The sequence below is a fragment of the Nanorana parkeri genome, unplaced genomic scaffold (genome assembly GCF_000935625.1).
Source record: "Nanorana parkeri isolate BGI_ZX_2015 unplaced genomic scaffold, ASM93562v1 scaffold153, whole genome shotgun sequence".
Lineage (NCBI taxonomy): Eukaryota > Metazoa > Chordata > Amphibia > Anura > Dicroglossidae > Nanorana > Nanorana parkeri.
The window spans coordinates 317,199-332,906 of NW_017306421.1; the positions used below are offsets into that span (position 1 = coordinate 317,199).

A 15,708-nucleotide genomic window follows, 5' to 3' on the forward strand; every position below is an offset into this window, starting at 1 on the left:
GCTAATGGCTGCCAGCTGAACAATCCACTTACTGTTGCACACTCAAAGTTTTCAACAGTTTATCACAGTATTTCACAAAGACTTGAGGGGCTGCTCATCCAAGGCTCTGGGGCTTCCACCACGAACAGAGCGCCACCTCCGTGTGTAAAATCGTTTATTACAATACATAAAACAAGGGATAAAAGTACTCACAAACAAATGTTTTCATCAGGCTTTAACAACAAATGAGAGGCCACACTGTCTGTTAACCCAACATGGTATCACCCCGACTATGTAACACGGTATCCCTCGGGACACATCACCGTCCACCGACCGCAGTCAGCCAAGATTGACGCATTTCAGGGGCAAGCCCCCTTCATCAGAATCAAAATACCATGTTGGGTTAACATACAGTGTGGCCTCTCGTTTGTTGTTAAAGCCTGATGAGAACGTTTGTGAGTACTTTTATCCCTTGTTTTATTTATTGTAATAAACGATTTTACACACGGAGGTGGCGCTCTGTTCCCATTTTTTTTCTAGCTTTCAGATATCTGTTTTAAGCAAGGTTGGGTTAGGACCATCATTTTTTTTTTAATATTTTAGAAACCTGTAATTCCTGTATTACTCCTACAAGAATTGGTCCAGAACTTTTTAATCAGAAAAAAAGTACATTGCCAGAAACCCGAGGGCTTGTTCACACCAATTGCGGTGCGTTCCAGAACGGTAACTGTGGAACGGAATACAGGCAATGTTTTGCCACGTGTCCAATCGCACTACGGGCAGGGGAGGCGTGGCTCCGGTGCCATCAACTTCAATGCAACGCCACACCCCCTCCCGCCCCGGAATGCAGGGGGATGTTTTGTCAGCGATTGCAGCTACATTCTGGAATGCAACGCAATTGGTGTGAACAAGCCTTCAAACGCTTTTTTTTTTCCCATTTCTTTCTCAACACATGAAGAGGAATTCTTCATATTAGCATGTCAATCTTCAGTGCCACATATAGTGCTCCTTTCCACACTCAGTGAAACCAATAAGGTAGGATCCACACTCACCAGATTCAGTGACCCCCTTTTTACAGGACGGCCATATAGTGTTTTGGTGCAGTTTAAACCTCCTGACTTCCTTTCAATCTCGTTTCACCTCGGTAGATAGAATCAGACATCAATCCTGGGTTTAACGTCCTTTGATAATACCAGTAATGATTCAGGATCTGTCGATCAATCTCCCCAATATATTCAAAGAAAACCAATAGGATCTCATTGCATTGTATATTTAAACCATACTTTATTAAAAGAATAGAATCCACTCACATAGACAAAAAGGCAATCGCATATACAAAAACATGCAATATTTTTTTCCATCACCAGATGTCCTCACAATGCATGAATAGCTTTTTCTCTTGTTATAAATCTATAAATCTTTTAGGTTTCTCAAGACATTATTAAGAAATAGCTAAGGATAGAAATACGGATACATCACATATATATATATATATACTACACACTATATTGCCAAAAGTATTGGGATTCTGGTGTTCCGTGAAATTTCCTTGCTACTAAATATTTCACGGTCAACTGTTAGTGGTATTATAACAAAGTGGAAGCAACTGGGAACAACAGCAACTCAGCCACAAAGTGGTAGGCCACGTGAAAAGAAAGGAGCAGGGTCAGCGGATGCTGAAGTGCGCAGTGCACAGAAGTCGCCAACTGTCTGCAGTCAATAGCTAAAGAACTCCAAACATCGTGTGGACTTCCCATTGGCACAACAACAGTGCGTAGAGAGCTTCATGGAATGGGTTTCCATGGCCGAGCAGCAGCTGTGCTAGAACTCCTGTGACAAGAATGAGCTGGGGACAGAGGCTGATGGAGGTGACAGAGCCTGTCACAGCTCCATGTGTCCGGCTCCGTCACCGCTCCACGCCCCCTGGTCTGTCCTGAAAGACAGCATATGTCAATAACTGAACACTTTGCTGTAATTATCGATTTGGTGTGCTGGTGACATCCTTCAACTATCTACAGGTTGCGGCGCCATCCGCAGTCATTTCAATCACCCGCCTATGTATCCATATGGGAATCCCGGTAAGGAGAGCAGCAAGGATCTTCTTTCTTGTTCAAGGGTTGTGGGGAAGAGGCCCTTGACCCTATCGGCATGGGAACATCCTCCCAATGCTGAGGGCACGTGGCTTGGTAGCCCTCCCGGGCCTGTGCTCGGATCAAGGGTCTGGTAGGAATTTTAGGGGGGATCCTACCTTGTTTTTCCCCCTGTTTTTTGGGGGTGGGGTTCCCGCTTAAAATCCCTACCAGACTTATAGGGCCTGGTATGACCTTCACGCGGACTGTAAAAAAAAAAAAAAAGGATTTTTTCTTTACTTTTGACTAATATCTAGATAGGCAGAGCCAGCTGTCACTCACGCAGCTGGGCGGATCCCGTCGTCTAAGTCGGGATCCGCTCCAGCTGCGTCGTCTCAGTATACCGCGAGCTGTAGCTCGCGGTATACTGAGCTTAGGGTAACGGGAGGACGCTAGTTTGTGTCCTCCCGTTACTATGGGGAAAAACACTGACCCCATAGTTCTCCTTTAATAATGTCTTGAGAAACCTAGAACATTTATAACACGAGAAAATGCTATTCATGCACTGTGAGGACATCTAGTGATGGAAAAAGAGATTGCAACTTTTTGGCTATAAAATGTAAAGACCTGTTGGTATCGGCAACATATGGACGGGATTGCCTTTTCAACTGTCTGAGTGGATTCTATTATTTTAATAAAGTATGGTTTTAATTTACAGGATTTTACATAAGGATAGTTGTCTTTTAATAAACTATCTATCTATCTATCTATCTATCTATCTATCTATCTATCTATCTATCGTATCCGCAGGGCCGGCCTTAGGCCTTTAGGCGCCCCGTGCAAGAAAGCTTTACAGCGCCCCTCAGTGGCCACACCCCCAGTAACCACACCCATTTCCACCAATATCCGCACCATTTAAAGACTCCCATTTTGTTAAGCCACAAACAAAAATATATTAAAAAGTATGATAAAAATGTAACTTTTATTCAAAGGTATTAAATTTGTAGGCACAATATAAGTATTCTTATCAAATAAAACAAGAGAAGGCAAACAAGTGATAAACAATAAATGTCAAACTAAAATAGAGTCTATAAAAATAAAGTGTCAGGATGTCATGCTGATCCCTTTTTTCAAGTAAGTATATCTAGAAAAGTAAAAATAAAAAACAGAACACAAACCCCAGACTACGTGTAAATGAATGAATTACTATTTGCCCGAATATACGAAAAATGTATTCCGCCACATAATAATTTGTTTGAGAATGTGCGGCGGCCATGTTGGCCACCAGCGTGTTCTGTGAATGCGTGCCACCATCTTGGAGGTGGGGAGCATGACGTTACATGATGCCATGCATGCGTGGCGTCAGATGACGTCACACGCCGATATAGGCGCCGCCATCTTGGTGTATACCTGGATATACACCAAGATGGTGGCGCCCAACACGTGCGGTGTTATATGATGTCATACGCCCCGCCTCCAGAACACGCCAATGGCTGAATCCAAAATAGCATCAAAATTTGTTTTGTTTGATGAAACAAATGAAAACGTTTTTAGTTTTCGTTCATTTCATCTGAAATTAATTTTTAATCTTCGCACATGTCTAATAATATGTGTGTGTGTGTGGGGGGCGAGGGGGGGGGGCAGCTTTCCCTTTTGTAAAATAATTTTTTACATTTTTCATTATTTTTTTAAATACTTTGTTTTTTCAAATAATTATTTATTTATTTTGTAATTTACTGTGGGGGGGCTACAGGGACATATTAGGGGTCCAAACAGACCCCTGACATTTCCCTTTTAAAATAGAAAAGAAATTGAGGACACCAAATCCTCAATTTCTTTTTCAGCAGCCTCAGCACTCAATGAATGGGAAGCACTCAGTACAGAGGCTTCCCATTCATTCAGTAAAATATTTACTATCAGCTGTTTCTGAATGGGGAGGAGCCTCTTTACTGAGTGCTTCTCCCCATTGAGGAAATCTTGAATGAACAGGCTGTGATGTAAATCGCAGCCTGTTCATTCATAACTGGGGACACATAGTACTATGTGTCCCCAGTTATTTACAAACACTGGAGTGATCAGACGATTGCTCCAGTGTTTGTCCTTCTCACACGGAGGACCGGTAAATATATCCACCATTCCAGTGACACAGACATTGTACCTGGCTGCCACCTACATGCAATTTCAGTGTCAATGGATGGTGGATAGGTGAGAGCCAGGTGCACACACCATTCATTGACACTGACATGAAATGCAGGATTGCCAGAATCCCCTGTGTGAAGGAGGGCTTAGTGTCATTGGAATGGTGGATAGTTGGGAGCCAGGTGCACTGTCAGTGTCACAAGTTTAGAGTACACACTGTGCACTGGGATCACACCTAATCACCATTCTGTAGACCAGGGGTGGGGAAACTTCCAGCTGTTGTGGAACTACATAATTTGGACCATAGCTCTGTCCACTGCCCTACCACAGTCTCAGGAATTACAATTTCTCAGTTCCCAGGTATGGGCACCAGAGGTCACCCTGCCATATCCACAGCACACCAGGTTGCTGTGCAGAGACCTGATGCATGTTCACTTGCTCAGCCGCTGCGAGTGCGGAGTTACAAAACCGCCACTGAATGCTGTACAGCATTGCCAACTTAGCACTCGCAGCGGAAGTGAATGTGGATGCAGAGCACTGAGTGTGATGGAGAAGGTGGGGGCAGAGCACCAGCGGCCATTTTAACTGTGGGCACATCTGGCAGCTCTGAAGAAAGGTGCCTGAACCCCTATGGAGGAAATCAAATCAGTGTGGAAACCTACAATTTAATGTTTTGGTGGACGAGCACACCAAATATTCGTTGGTATTTTTTTTGTCAAAAATCTTATCCTTTTGCTTAGCACTGCGCAGCCAAAGCGTTCAGTGGAGCTGCCGTAGCGAATTGAAGTTCTGCAGAACAGCTACTCAGAACATACCTCTGTATGGATTGTACGCTTTGTACACGCTCAATAAAGTCTCAAAAAGAAACAAAGTAAACAGTGCCATGTGCTGAGACAGCGCACCACACAACCCTCTTCCACACCTCCTACAGACTTTAGCCCACACGCTAAGGTCGCTTTCACACTAATGTAGCGTGTGAACAGGAGCACAATCACAGGATTTTACACGCATTCACAAAGCATGCCAAAAATGTGTGATGCTCTTGTTGTGACATTTATAGTTAAAGGAAAACCACAAATACACCAAGTAAAACGTGCATTTTCTGCGTGCAAAGATCCATGAAAACGCACAAAGCTTGAAGCTCAATAAAAGGTGCCCCATGCGCAATGCATGATAAATGCACAAAAATGAGCTTTACAAGTGTGAACGAGGACTAAGCCCGCATTCACACCTGCACGTTCTATCAATATGCACCAAATGCGCACATGAATGCGTGCTTTGACGTACGTTGATGAAAATGCGATAAAAACATGCTTGTGTTGCAATTTTATTGCCACTTCAAACGTGAACAGGAGGATGCACATTTTCCTCCGTGTTTGCACACATTAAAACGCGTACAAACGCAGAAGCCAAAAACACAGAAAGAATGTCAACATTTGCTACATCAGCTTTTTTTGCTGCGTTTGTCACAAAGCAAATGTGCACGAATGTGATGCATGTTCCCAGAAAGCTGTGGTGTGAATCAGGCCTTAAACACATTGTCTTAGCATGCAGGCTGGTGTTATCCAGCCCTTAATTAATAAAATACAGAGGGGCGAAGGGCATGAATAGCCAAGATGTACCGTATGTGTTTTTTAAACTATTATTTTGCCCTGCAAATGATCAAACCTTTGTCAACTATTTCCCAGCTGGGTAGATTCAGCTTCTCTGGCTGTCCTGGTGACCACTAACAATGGGGCAGAGTCACTAGAAATCCAAAATGTTACAGCCGTCACCGGGACAGGAATACAGAAACCTTTTCAGTAACAAGTTCCCATCACATTGAATAGATTTCCTCTTACTTCCTGTTATACCTTCAGGACAGGAAGTGAAGGTAAAACTCCCCAATGGGACCCAGATAGCAAAATATAAAAAACACAAAACTATTCCACACTCCGAAACCTAAAAATATAAATGTATATATATATTAATTATTTTATATTATAAATATATTTTACTATATTGCATGTTGTTTTGCTGAAATTAGTGGATGGCTGCGGGTATAGGAATTTCTGATCTCAGGCGTTGATAGGTGCTACTATTCAACTTGTGTCTTATGTTAACGAATGGCACGTCAATAAAGATTGTTGAAAAAAAGATACACAGCATGATGCGTCTGTTCAGTGTCACGTGATTACTCGGTGAGGTGTCTCGGAAGACACGCCTTCGTTCGTTCCACGTCACGGTGACGTGTCTGCCCCGTTGTGAAGATGTGGTTCTGGTCCCGGGACCCGGCCCGTGATTTTCCTTATGACGTCACCGGGGAACGGGAGGAATTACCGGGAGGCTGGGGGATCCAAAGGGGTAAAAAGAAGGTAATGGGCGTTTTGGCAGAATGGGGCTATGAGGGGGTAGTCTTCATAAGGCAGACTGGGACAGTAGAGGAGGATGGAGGCACATAAGATGTATTGTATGTGATGACACTTGCCTTATACAGACCTGTGTCCTCCATTCGATCAGACTGGTGTATCACCACAGATCATGCACATGGAATATGCTGGCCGTATATGGTGTTTGGGGGTCACATGACTGAGGTAGTTGGTAAACATACACAGGCAAATCTTCCTTCTAGTGTCATTATTGATCCAGTCCTTGTTCATATCAATGATTTCCTTTGTGTATAGCATTTATGTTGTGGGGGGATGTTTGGGACATATTCGGGATCCATTTCCGAACCGTGCGAATGTGTGCAGGTTATTTACACTTTATTTTCTACGCTTTGTCAGAATGCCTGCGGGTGCTACACCGATTCCTGTTCTTCAATGCTTCCAAATTATCTGTGAATGTCTTCCCATTTTTATCAATTAGCCGCAAGTGTTATCCGCAAGAAAATGGAGGAAATAACAACAGATGGATTTGTCACATCAACAAAGTGACACCAAACTCAGGAGTGAAATCTTAAATACATTGAAGTACCCCAAGTATTAACAAAAATGTATCTTATTTGTGTATCATTCGGCTGTAGATCCTCCAAACATCTCTGAATTGGTGCTGACACTGCCCTTCCTTCTGGAGGGTGGCTACTTATGTTCCCCATGGTCCCTGTGTGTGTTGTAAAGTAGCCACCACTCCAAGCTCACTCCAGTGATGGACTACAATCTCAGTACAAATGAGTAAACTAAACATGAGATTGTAGTCCATCACGGGACCGAGCTTGGAGTGGTGTATACTTTACAACACACACAGGGACCATGGGGAACATAAGTAGCCACCCTCCAGAAGGAAAGACAGTGTCAGCACCATAGCAGAGATGATTTGAGGATTTACAGCCGAGTGATACACACATAAGATACATTTTTGTTAATATTTAAGGTAATTGAATGCATTTTAAGGTTTATCTCACTAGTTTAGTGTCACTAGAGCCTGCGGTCACATCATCCCATGTCGGGTCCTTCTTATCTCTGTTTTCCTCTGGGTGGGTGGCCACTGCCTGTGTGACATGTACAGTTCCCAGTGATTGTCCTCCGGAGGGGTCCTCGTACCACTTTTTTTTTAACCACTTTTTAGACTAGCTTTATTATCTGAAAATTACTAATTAAAGTCCAAGCACAGTAATACACTTCTTGTCTTAGGGTGACGACGTCCATCCTAGTATTGTCACTCTGGGAAAGGAAGTATTTTAAGACTACAGAACACTTTCCCCACTCCTCATCTCTATAACATTGGGGGAGTGATCTGTAGTGCACAGAGAAAGCTGAGAACAATGCTAGCTGATAAAATTCAGCACAGAAAGTTATTAGATCGGCAAAATCAACAGGAATTTTTTATTTATCCAACAAATATTGCAAACATTTTTTTAAATGGCACAATAAACAGACCAAAAACTAGCAAATAGGCCCCTTTCACATGTTCCGATCATGTCCGCCTGTCAATTTTTCAGGCAGATCTGATCGGAAGTCTGTTTTGTGCTTCAGAGGTAATCTGATGTAAACAGACACATGTCTGCTTACATCTGACTCCCCATAGACCTAATATGGGTTCCCACAGCTCAGTTTTTGCCTCCGTCGCAAGGACGCCGCACGTGTGATGGGGGTATAAGAGAAGTTCATTGTTGAATCTCCCTGGTGGGGACTCGGGCAGAAATAAAAACTGTAAGAGGTTCAGATTTCCAATCACTTTATCCAAAACTAAAAACCATTTGGCGTCAGATGCACTTTATTGAAGCAATGCCAGTGACTTGGTTTGGGGAAACCCGTATCTCTGCTTGTTTACTTTATGAATGGAATATTAGTATGTAGTCATGAGGCTGGGCTTGTTGTGGACCCGGTTGCCTGAGTTCGCCCAACTGCTCAAAACTGTGTCCACCATTCCCCCCAAACCCAATCAGTTGCAAATAGGCACATTCCCCACTCTGCAGCTATACCTCACAAAGGGGCGCGGAATGCCCCCGCTACAATTGCCGCCACTGATTGGGCCGGGAGGTGGTAGTGGTGGTTACAGTTTAGATTGGGCTTGGGTGAATTGGTATTGCAGCAAACCTAGGCTCATCTCTGTTGGTATGTAGGCTACTGCTAGCTGGCTACCATATCATTACTGTACATTTCAGGGACAGCCACCTCTTGTTATACAGGTTTTACCCTGGCTGTGGTCCAGAAGACCTGAAGTGTAACATACTTACCGAGCTTGGGCCATGTGCAGTCATCAGAGAATTATTTCTGATCACACAGCTTTTATATCAGATCAAAAGAAATCAAAGATCAAAGAAATTGACCAACATTTCTGCAGTTACTCGATGCACACTACATCGGCATTGGTAACGTTTCTTTATCTGACATAATCGGAATTTGCCCATGTGGCCAGCATTTGGAGACACCATTGTTACTGGAGATGTGGACGATTAGGGAACATTTTTTAGATGATCCTCTTTTACAGGGCTGGACAAATCCCAGTAGCCAGGTAGCCAGTGCTCCTTAAAATGTACAGCTGGTGCCTAACGTTTGAGGTTTCTGTAGTAGTCAGTGGAGCTGGTTCCTGAATTCCATATGATTTCTTCCACCCCCTGCTCCTTTACATTTGGTGACCAGTCAGAGATCTTTGCCAAGATGCACTAATAGGAAACTTGGTACATTGTCGTTTCAAAATAACGTGAATGCTTGTTTGTGACGTAGAAGGATTACATTTTCCGTTCCAGGAATTTGAGCTGGAAAGAAATTGTACAAGTGAATAGTTGTCACGCTTGAGCTGACCACTTGCTACTTGCTAGTATGAGCCTAGGTTTGATGTATACCCAGTAAAACAGCAAAAAGTTTTCCCAGCACACTCACCAGCTAGCTTGCAAAAAAAACTTGTCTCACCGCTAAGGTTAAAAACAGAGGTTTAGATACACGTCTTCTGCAGAAAATGTGAAAGCCGCACTGCCGCGTCAAGGCACCTCTAAATAGTGCGCTCCTAACTCTAAACTGAGAGTCTCCATCTTGGAGCAAATGTGGCAAAAGATCAAATTGGGTGCAGGTTTGTCAGGAGGAAGCCCAACCCCCCTTAAATGCACAAGGGATCCCGCAAATCACAACGGCAGCTAAGATGCACTCTGGCTGGTGAGTGTGCTGGAAATTTTTTTTGCTGTTTTACTGTATAAGGCCCTTCCATGTGCACCTTGCTGTAAAGCTGGTAACAAGTTGATGAGTGCGTTTGCCATTTGTTTTGCTTGGTGTATACCCAGTTCACCTAAGTTTTCCCAAGCACGCCCAAACCCATGACTGCCACCCCCTCCTCCCGACCCGATCGGTTATGGTGAGGCGCATTCCACACCCCATAGCTATTCATCACAGTGAGCCGGAAATGCAAATGCTGCCACTGATTGGCTCTGAAGGAGGGAGTGGTGGTCACAGTTTTGAGGCGGGTTAGGCAAACTGGGTTTGCACCGAGCCCAGGCTCATTTCCACTTACTAAATGGTTGTTCAGTCTCTATATACTCTACCTTAAAGTGATCTTAAAGTCAAAGGGGGGAATTTATAAAAACTGGAGCTGACAGAATCTGGAGCAGATTTGCACTGCAACCAATCAGCTTCTCTGTCTCATTTTCAAATCTTATCTGAGCAAACTGAAGAGAGCTGCTGATTGGTTGCCATGGGCAACTGCTGCAGATTTTTCCTGCACCAGTTTTGATAAATTCCCCCCCAAAATGTTTCAAGCAATTTCAAATGATGAAATCCCTTACAATGGATGCTGATTCTTGATGTTTAAAAGTTTTAGTTTTCTGCCGAATCAGCTGGTCCCCACTTACTGGCCCCAATATCCTGTTTAAGGGCTTGTTCACAGCATGTCCGGATCATGTCCAGACTAGTGTTTGAGGTTGTATAAAGATACAGGTCCATCGAGTTCAACCTTTTGTGAGTCTGTTCCAGTCATTAAGAGTACCTGTACCCCTATATGTTAAGGTCCCCACACACCTTACGATAATCGTGGGAAATCCTGCGATCGTACGATTATCGTAAGGTGTGTGGAAGCCATGCCACCTCTACTACTGTAAGGTCGCACGACTTTAAACTTACGAACATGTTTCAAAACCCGCCGAGCATCGTACGATGTTCGGCGGGTGTGTAGCATGTTCGTAAGATAAAAGCCGGACGGGCTGGTGTGCGCAAGCGCACACTGCCCGTTTGGCATTGCGGTCATCGGAAGCCCACCCCTCAGGGGGCGTGGCTTGCAAACGTCGCAAGTACGATCTGCCTATGCAAGATCGGCAGATCGTACGTTTTTTTAAGTACCTTACAACCATCGCAAGACAAAAGTCTTGCGATGGTTGTAAGGTGTGTGCCCAGCCTTAGGGTCTCTGAGGAAGGTATCTAAAAATGATTCAATACTCTCTGCTGATACCACTGCTTGTGGAAGAGAGTTCCAAAATGTTACCGCTCTAACAGAAAAGAAACCCCTCGTGGTTAAATCTTTTTTTCCTCCAGTTTTAGGTGGGGGCCTCCAGTCTTTAGTGAGTGTGCAGTAAAAGGTCTATTACTGATATATTAGTATCACCATTAAACAATTTGTATATCAAAATCTCGTCCCCTTTAGCAACTTTGTATCATAGCTTTGGTCCTCCAGTCCCTTAATTAGTTTTGTCGCCCTTCTCTGGACTCTCTCCAGCTCCTGGACATCCTTTCTGGGGATTGGTGACCAAAACTTTACCACATACTCTAGATGTGGCTGAACCAGCGATCTGTAAAGTGGCGAAATGATTGCTTTGTCTCTACAGTACATACCCTGTGTTCATTGGCAAGCTACAGGCTTGTGAGTTATCAGTCACCATGCTGATAGCAGTGAACTGGTGTTGCCGCACCATCACAGCAAGCTGAATTAGGTGAACTTCGCTGGCAGGATTTGTGGGATTTTGCAGGAGAAATTGTTGCTGGTGTGAATGTGCCCTAAAGCTTATCGCTTATCCAGGCAGCCTCTCATTAGGACAACAGTAGTGGTCGGTCAAGAAATCCATTTTAATGAATCAGCTTTCAGCCAAACAGATGGAGGCAGAAGTCTGAAGTTGCCTATAAATTGTGATGATCGCAGCCTTGCTTCCACCATTCTTTGGGGTAGACTGGCTCCACTGGGGTCCACACAGGCTCCAAATACAGTAATAAAAATGCTGCTTTTTTTTCTCTATATTTTTTGTGTGTATTTTAAATGACAGTGATTGAATCGCCACCAGTGAATGTTGGATAAAAGGGACTTTCCTATGTGCTGCCAGCACTGGGCCTATTAACCATTGCTGCAGTCATTACAAAAAGAGGAAAAACACCAGCACACTTGTTGCTGTATATGCAGCCTGCCTGCATTGCCGTAATACATTACAGGGATTTGGTTGGGCTTCTCTCCTCCCTCTCTCTCTTTTTTTTTTTTTTCTCTCTTCCTCGATGCTTACAGTCTTACAGTAAATTCACTCCTTCTATTAATATTTTAATGTATGAATATGTACTTATGAAAATGTCACCCATTGACATTAGACAAGCATATTATTATATCTTTGTATAGTCACGGTCCAATGGCAAGTTTGCTTCTTCTAAATGTTTTGATGTATAAATGTCTCTTCTTCAGGCCGGTGGTGACCTAGTGTCTGTGTTCACTTACGATATCCGTCCGGGGGCAGACGAACAGACGCAAGCAGCCAAAGCAGCACTAAAAAGAATCAAGACATTGCGACACCCAAATATTCTGTCATATGTGGATGGATTAGAGGTAATTTTCTCTTACGTTCCTTATACTTTCAAGAATATTAAAGGCAGAGTCCACCCTTTGCAAAAAATGATTACATGGACACACATTAATAAAAAGAAGAAATGGGCATCGATTGATTATTTTGCATTGGAGCCTGCAAAGCATCACAACAATCACTGAATTGTGGGTGCAATGTATTGGCTCCTGCAGACTCTTCCTCCCTGCCCCTGTCTGTACTGAGGTATGGACTTTCAGTTACAGGACCGGGAGGTGGCAAATGTGACTTGTAATCTCTCCATTCAGAGATCCTGTCAAGGTGTCCGTGAACAGACCATGTGGCTGGGCGGACAGAGACACGCCAATGTCGGATATTTGCAGTCCTGCTGGGAAAATAACCTAACCTAATAGCCTAATACAGAGACACTGAAAATTGATGATTGAGGCCAGCATATAATAATCTTTATTTGAAAGATTGAAAATGTTCTAGGATTGGCCCAATCTGTTTGCCTTTTTCTTTTCTTTTTTTTCTTCTGTTTGTTCTGACCTTGTGTCTTTTTTGTTTTGGGGCGATGATAAATGCTTTATTTATGTAAGTTACCATCACTATCGGTCACGCTGAATCGAATAGCTGTTTAACTGGAATTAACCAATCGAGTGATGAGATCAACCTTTTGAATCTGAATGCACATGTAATTCATATAGATGTTGGGGTCGAGAGCCTAATCACAGAATATCGTTTTCTAATTGTCACATCACAAACATACTTAACTAACGAAATACTGAATAAAACGCAGACGCAGTTTATAATTTATTAATTTTATTATATTATATATACTTTACACCATTTTACTAATTTTGCCATTTCATTTATTTACTTATTTTTCACTTAGTATAAACAAACATTTCCATTGAGATAGAAACACAGAAAGGTGATACAGTAAAGAATTTTGCTCACTACCAAGCGCAACATAATTGCTCACATTAATCACGGTTATACACATTGTTGCAGCTGGTGATTTCCCTTTTTTCCTAGCGCAACTAAATCGGTTTAAAATGAAATAACAGTAGGCTCGGGCTATGTCATTCAGTAAATGAGTGACTACAAATTATGTAAACTGTGAACTTTTGCAGTATTGTACTATTTTTTTTTTTTTATTCCTGAGTTTAGGGCTCAGTCCAACCAAAACTGATATGCAGATTGGTTGAAATTGGAGTACATTTCTACAGGTATGTGTATATAGGAGGTGGTTGGTAGTTTATGTAGAGGGTCTACAAGGTAGGTTCTTCAGTAAAGGAAAAAAGTTAGTGAAAATGCCACATAAAAAGAATGATATCTTACATTAACATGATATGACACTAGGAATTCCATTGTGTTCTGCTAGAAATAACCTTTTTCTTTCCCTGCAGACTGATAAATGCTTGTACGTAGTGACAGAACCAGTGACGACTCTGGGGACATATATGAAATCCAGGAGTGATGCTGGAGGGATCAGTGAATTAGAGATTTCCTGGGGTCTACACCAAATCGTGGTACGTCTTCATATTCATTATTTCATTTTAAGTGTGTGTATGCTTTTCCAGTTTCCAGAAAAGAACTCGTGCAGCCAATTAATGGGCTCCTGCAGGCAAACGGCCAGTTGGACCTTTGTTGATCTGCTTTTTTTGGAGCAGTGCAAAACTACTTACAGTGCTTCCATCTTGCTCATTGCTTGAATTTTTGGGAACATGAAATGGTGGCCTCGCAGCCATTAAGTTCAATCTGTTACAGTTCTGGAGCTGCATTGCACTAACAAGACCTAAGAGCAACTAGCGCTTTGGTAGCCTTGAAGCGGTGCATCCAAGCAGCTATGTTTGAATGTATTACTTGCCACACAGATTTAGTTTGAAGCCTCTTTATGTTGATTTATTTTAAGCTGAACTCCAGGCAGATATCAGAAACACAAAGTCATGTAGTTATGTTTTCATTACAAATCATAAAATATATTTGTGAATGCAACCAATGTGATGAATACAAATCTGTACTGATAACAGCCTATTGTTATCTCTTGTACAGTAGATCTTAGAATAGGAGAGGGAGGGTCGGTACCTTGTGCCAATCAAGCTCTGCTTCTTCGACATGCTGACAGAAGGTCAGAGATCAGCCTGGTGCTTTACCTGCATTGTCCAGTGTCAAGTAGGGCACATGGAATTGTCCCAGTGGTACAGCTCAACTCCATTAGAAAAGCGTGGTCAACAACCTGGCTATTAGGGTTCTGTAAATATCAGGGCTGGGCGGATAAAATACAAATCCTTTGGCAGCCAAAATATTATTATTATTATTATTATTATTATTATTATTATTATTAGGGATGCACCGATACCGAGTATTTTGGCGAGTACCAGAAGTTCCATCAAGGAAGCCAGGCGGCGTGTAATGGCTTGCTTTCTCGACTTGCTTTCTCGTCACATAGTGACGGCTTCCCTGCTAAACGGAAAGTCAGGTGGCGAGTCATTACACGCCGCCTGGCTTCCTTGATGGAACTTCCAGTATCGGTATTCGGTATCAGCGAGTACCAAAAAAAAATATCGGTACTTGTACTCAATACCAAAATACCGCTATCGGTGCATCCCTTATAATTATTATTAATATTATACAGGATTTATATAGTGCCAACAGTTTGCGCATCGCTTTACAATATAAGGAAGACATTACAATCACAATACAATTCAAGACAAGATGGTAAGGAGGGCCCTGCCCCTGAGGGTTTACAATCTTTAAATGACTTGTGGTATTTCAACTGTTCATATGGTTGTTTTCCTGGAGTTCAGCATTAAGTCAGGGGTGGGTCAAATGCTAGGCAGGCCAATCAGCCAGGAGCCAGCAAGTCATTCTAAACTTGGTTGACAGATTCAAGAAGAATTAGAAGCATAAAGTAGTCTGTGTTTTTAAGCATATCAGCTGTCTGCCTCATTGGATTGTTCCAGCCCTGATTTATTTCAATTAGTATAAGTTCTCATAAATAACATGTCTGTCTTTTTGTTTCCATCTAGAAAGCGCTCAGTTTCCTGGTCAATGATGGTAACCTCATCCACAATAATGTATATATGTCATCAGTGTTTGTGGACCGGGCAGGGGAGTGGAAGTTGGGGGGGCTGGATTATATGTATCCAGCAGGTAGTGAGGAAAGTGCACCTAAAAAAGGACCTGAGCTGGAGAAGTACAATCCCCCTGAGAAGTCAGAACGCTCAAAGACATCTGGGGAGAAGTGGTATGTGGAAGTTTTGTGAACACAATACCACTTTCTTTGTGCGCAAAATATATTTGCTGATTCATAGGATATGGTCCTGTTTTTGACAC

At 42.7% G+C, this 15,708-nt stretch overlaps 1 protein-coding gene across 1 annotated transcript in view; it reads left to right on the forward strand.

Annotated features, from left to right (window-relative positions):
- The first annotated feature begins 6,370 nt into the window (after positions 1-6,370).
- The window catches only part of SCYL1 (SCY1 like pseudokinase 1), a 34,929-nt gene continuing 25,591 nt past the window's right edge, over positions 6,371-15,708 (forward strand). Inside the window, exons 1-4 of the mRNA XM_018554324.1 lie at positions 6,371-6,541; positions 12,252-12,392; positions 13,779-13,901; positions 15,402-15,619. Coding sequence (XP_018409826.1) covers positions 6,437-6,541; positions 12,252-12,392; positions 13,779-13,901; positions 15,402-15,619 — 587 coding nt within the window. The 5' untranslated portion in view covers positions 6,371-6,436. The remainder of the gene's footprint in view (positions 6,542-12,251; positions 12,393-13,778; positions 13,902-15,401; positions 15,620-15,708) is intronic.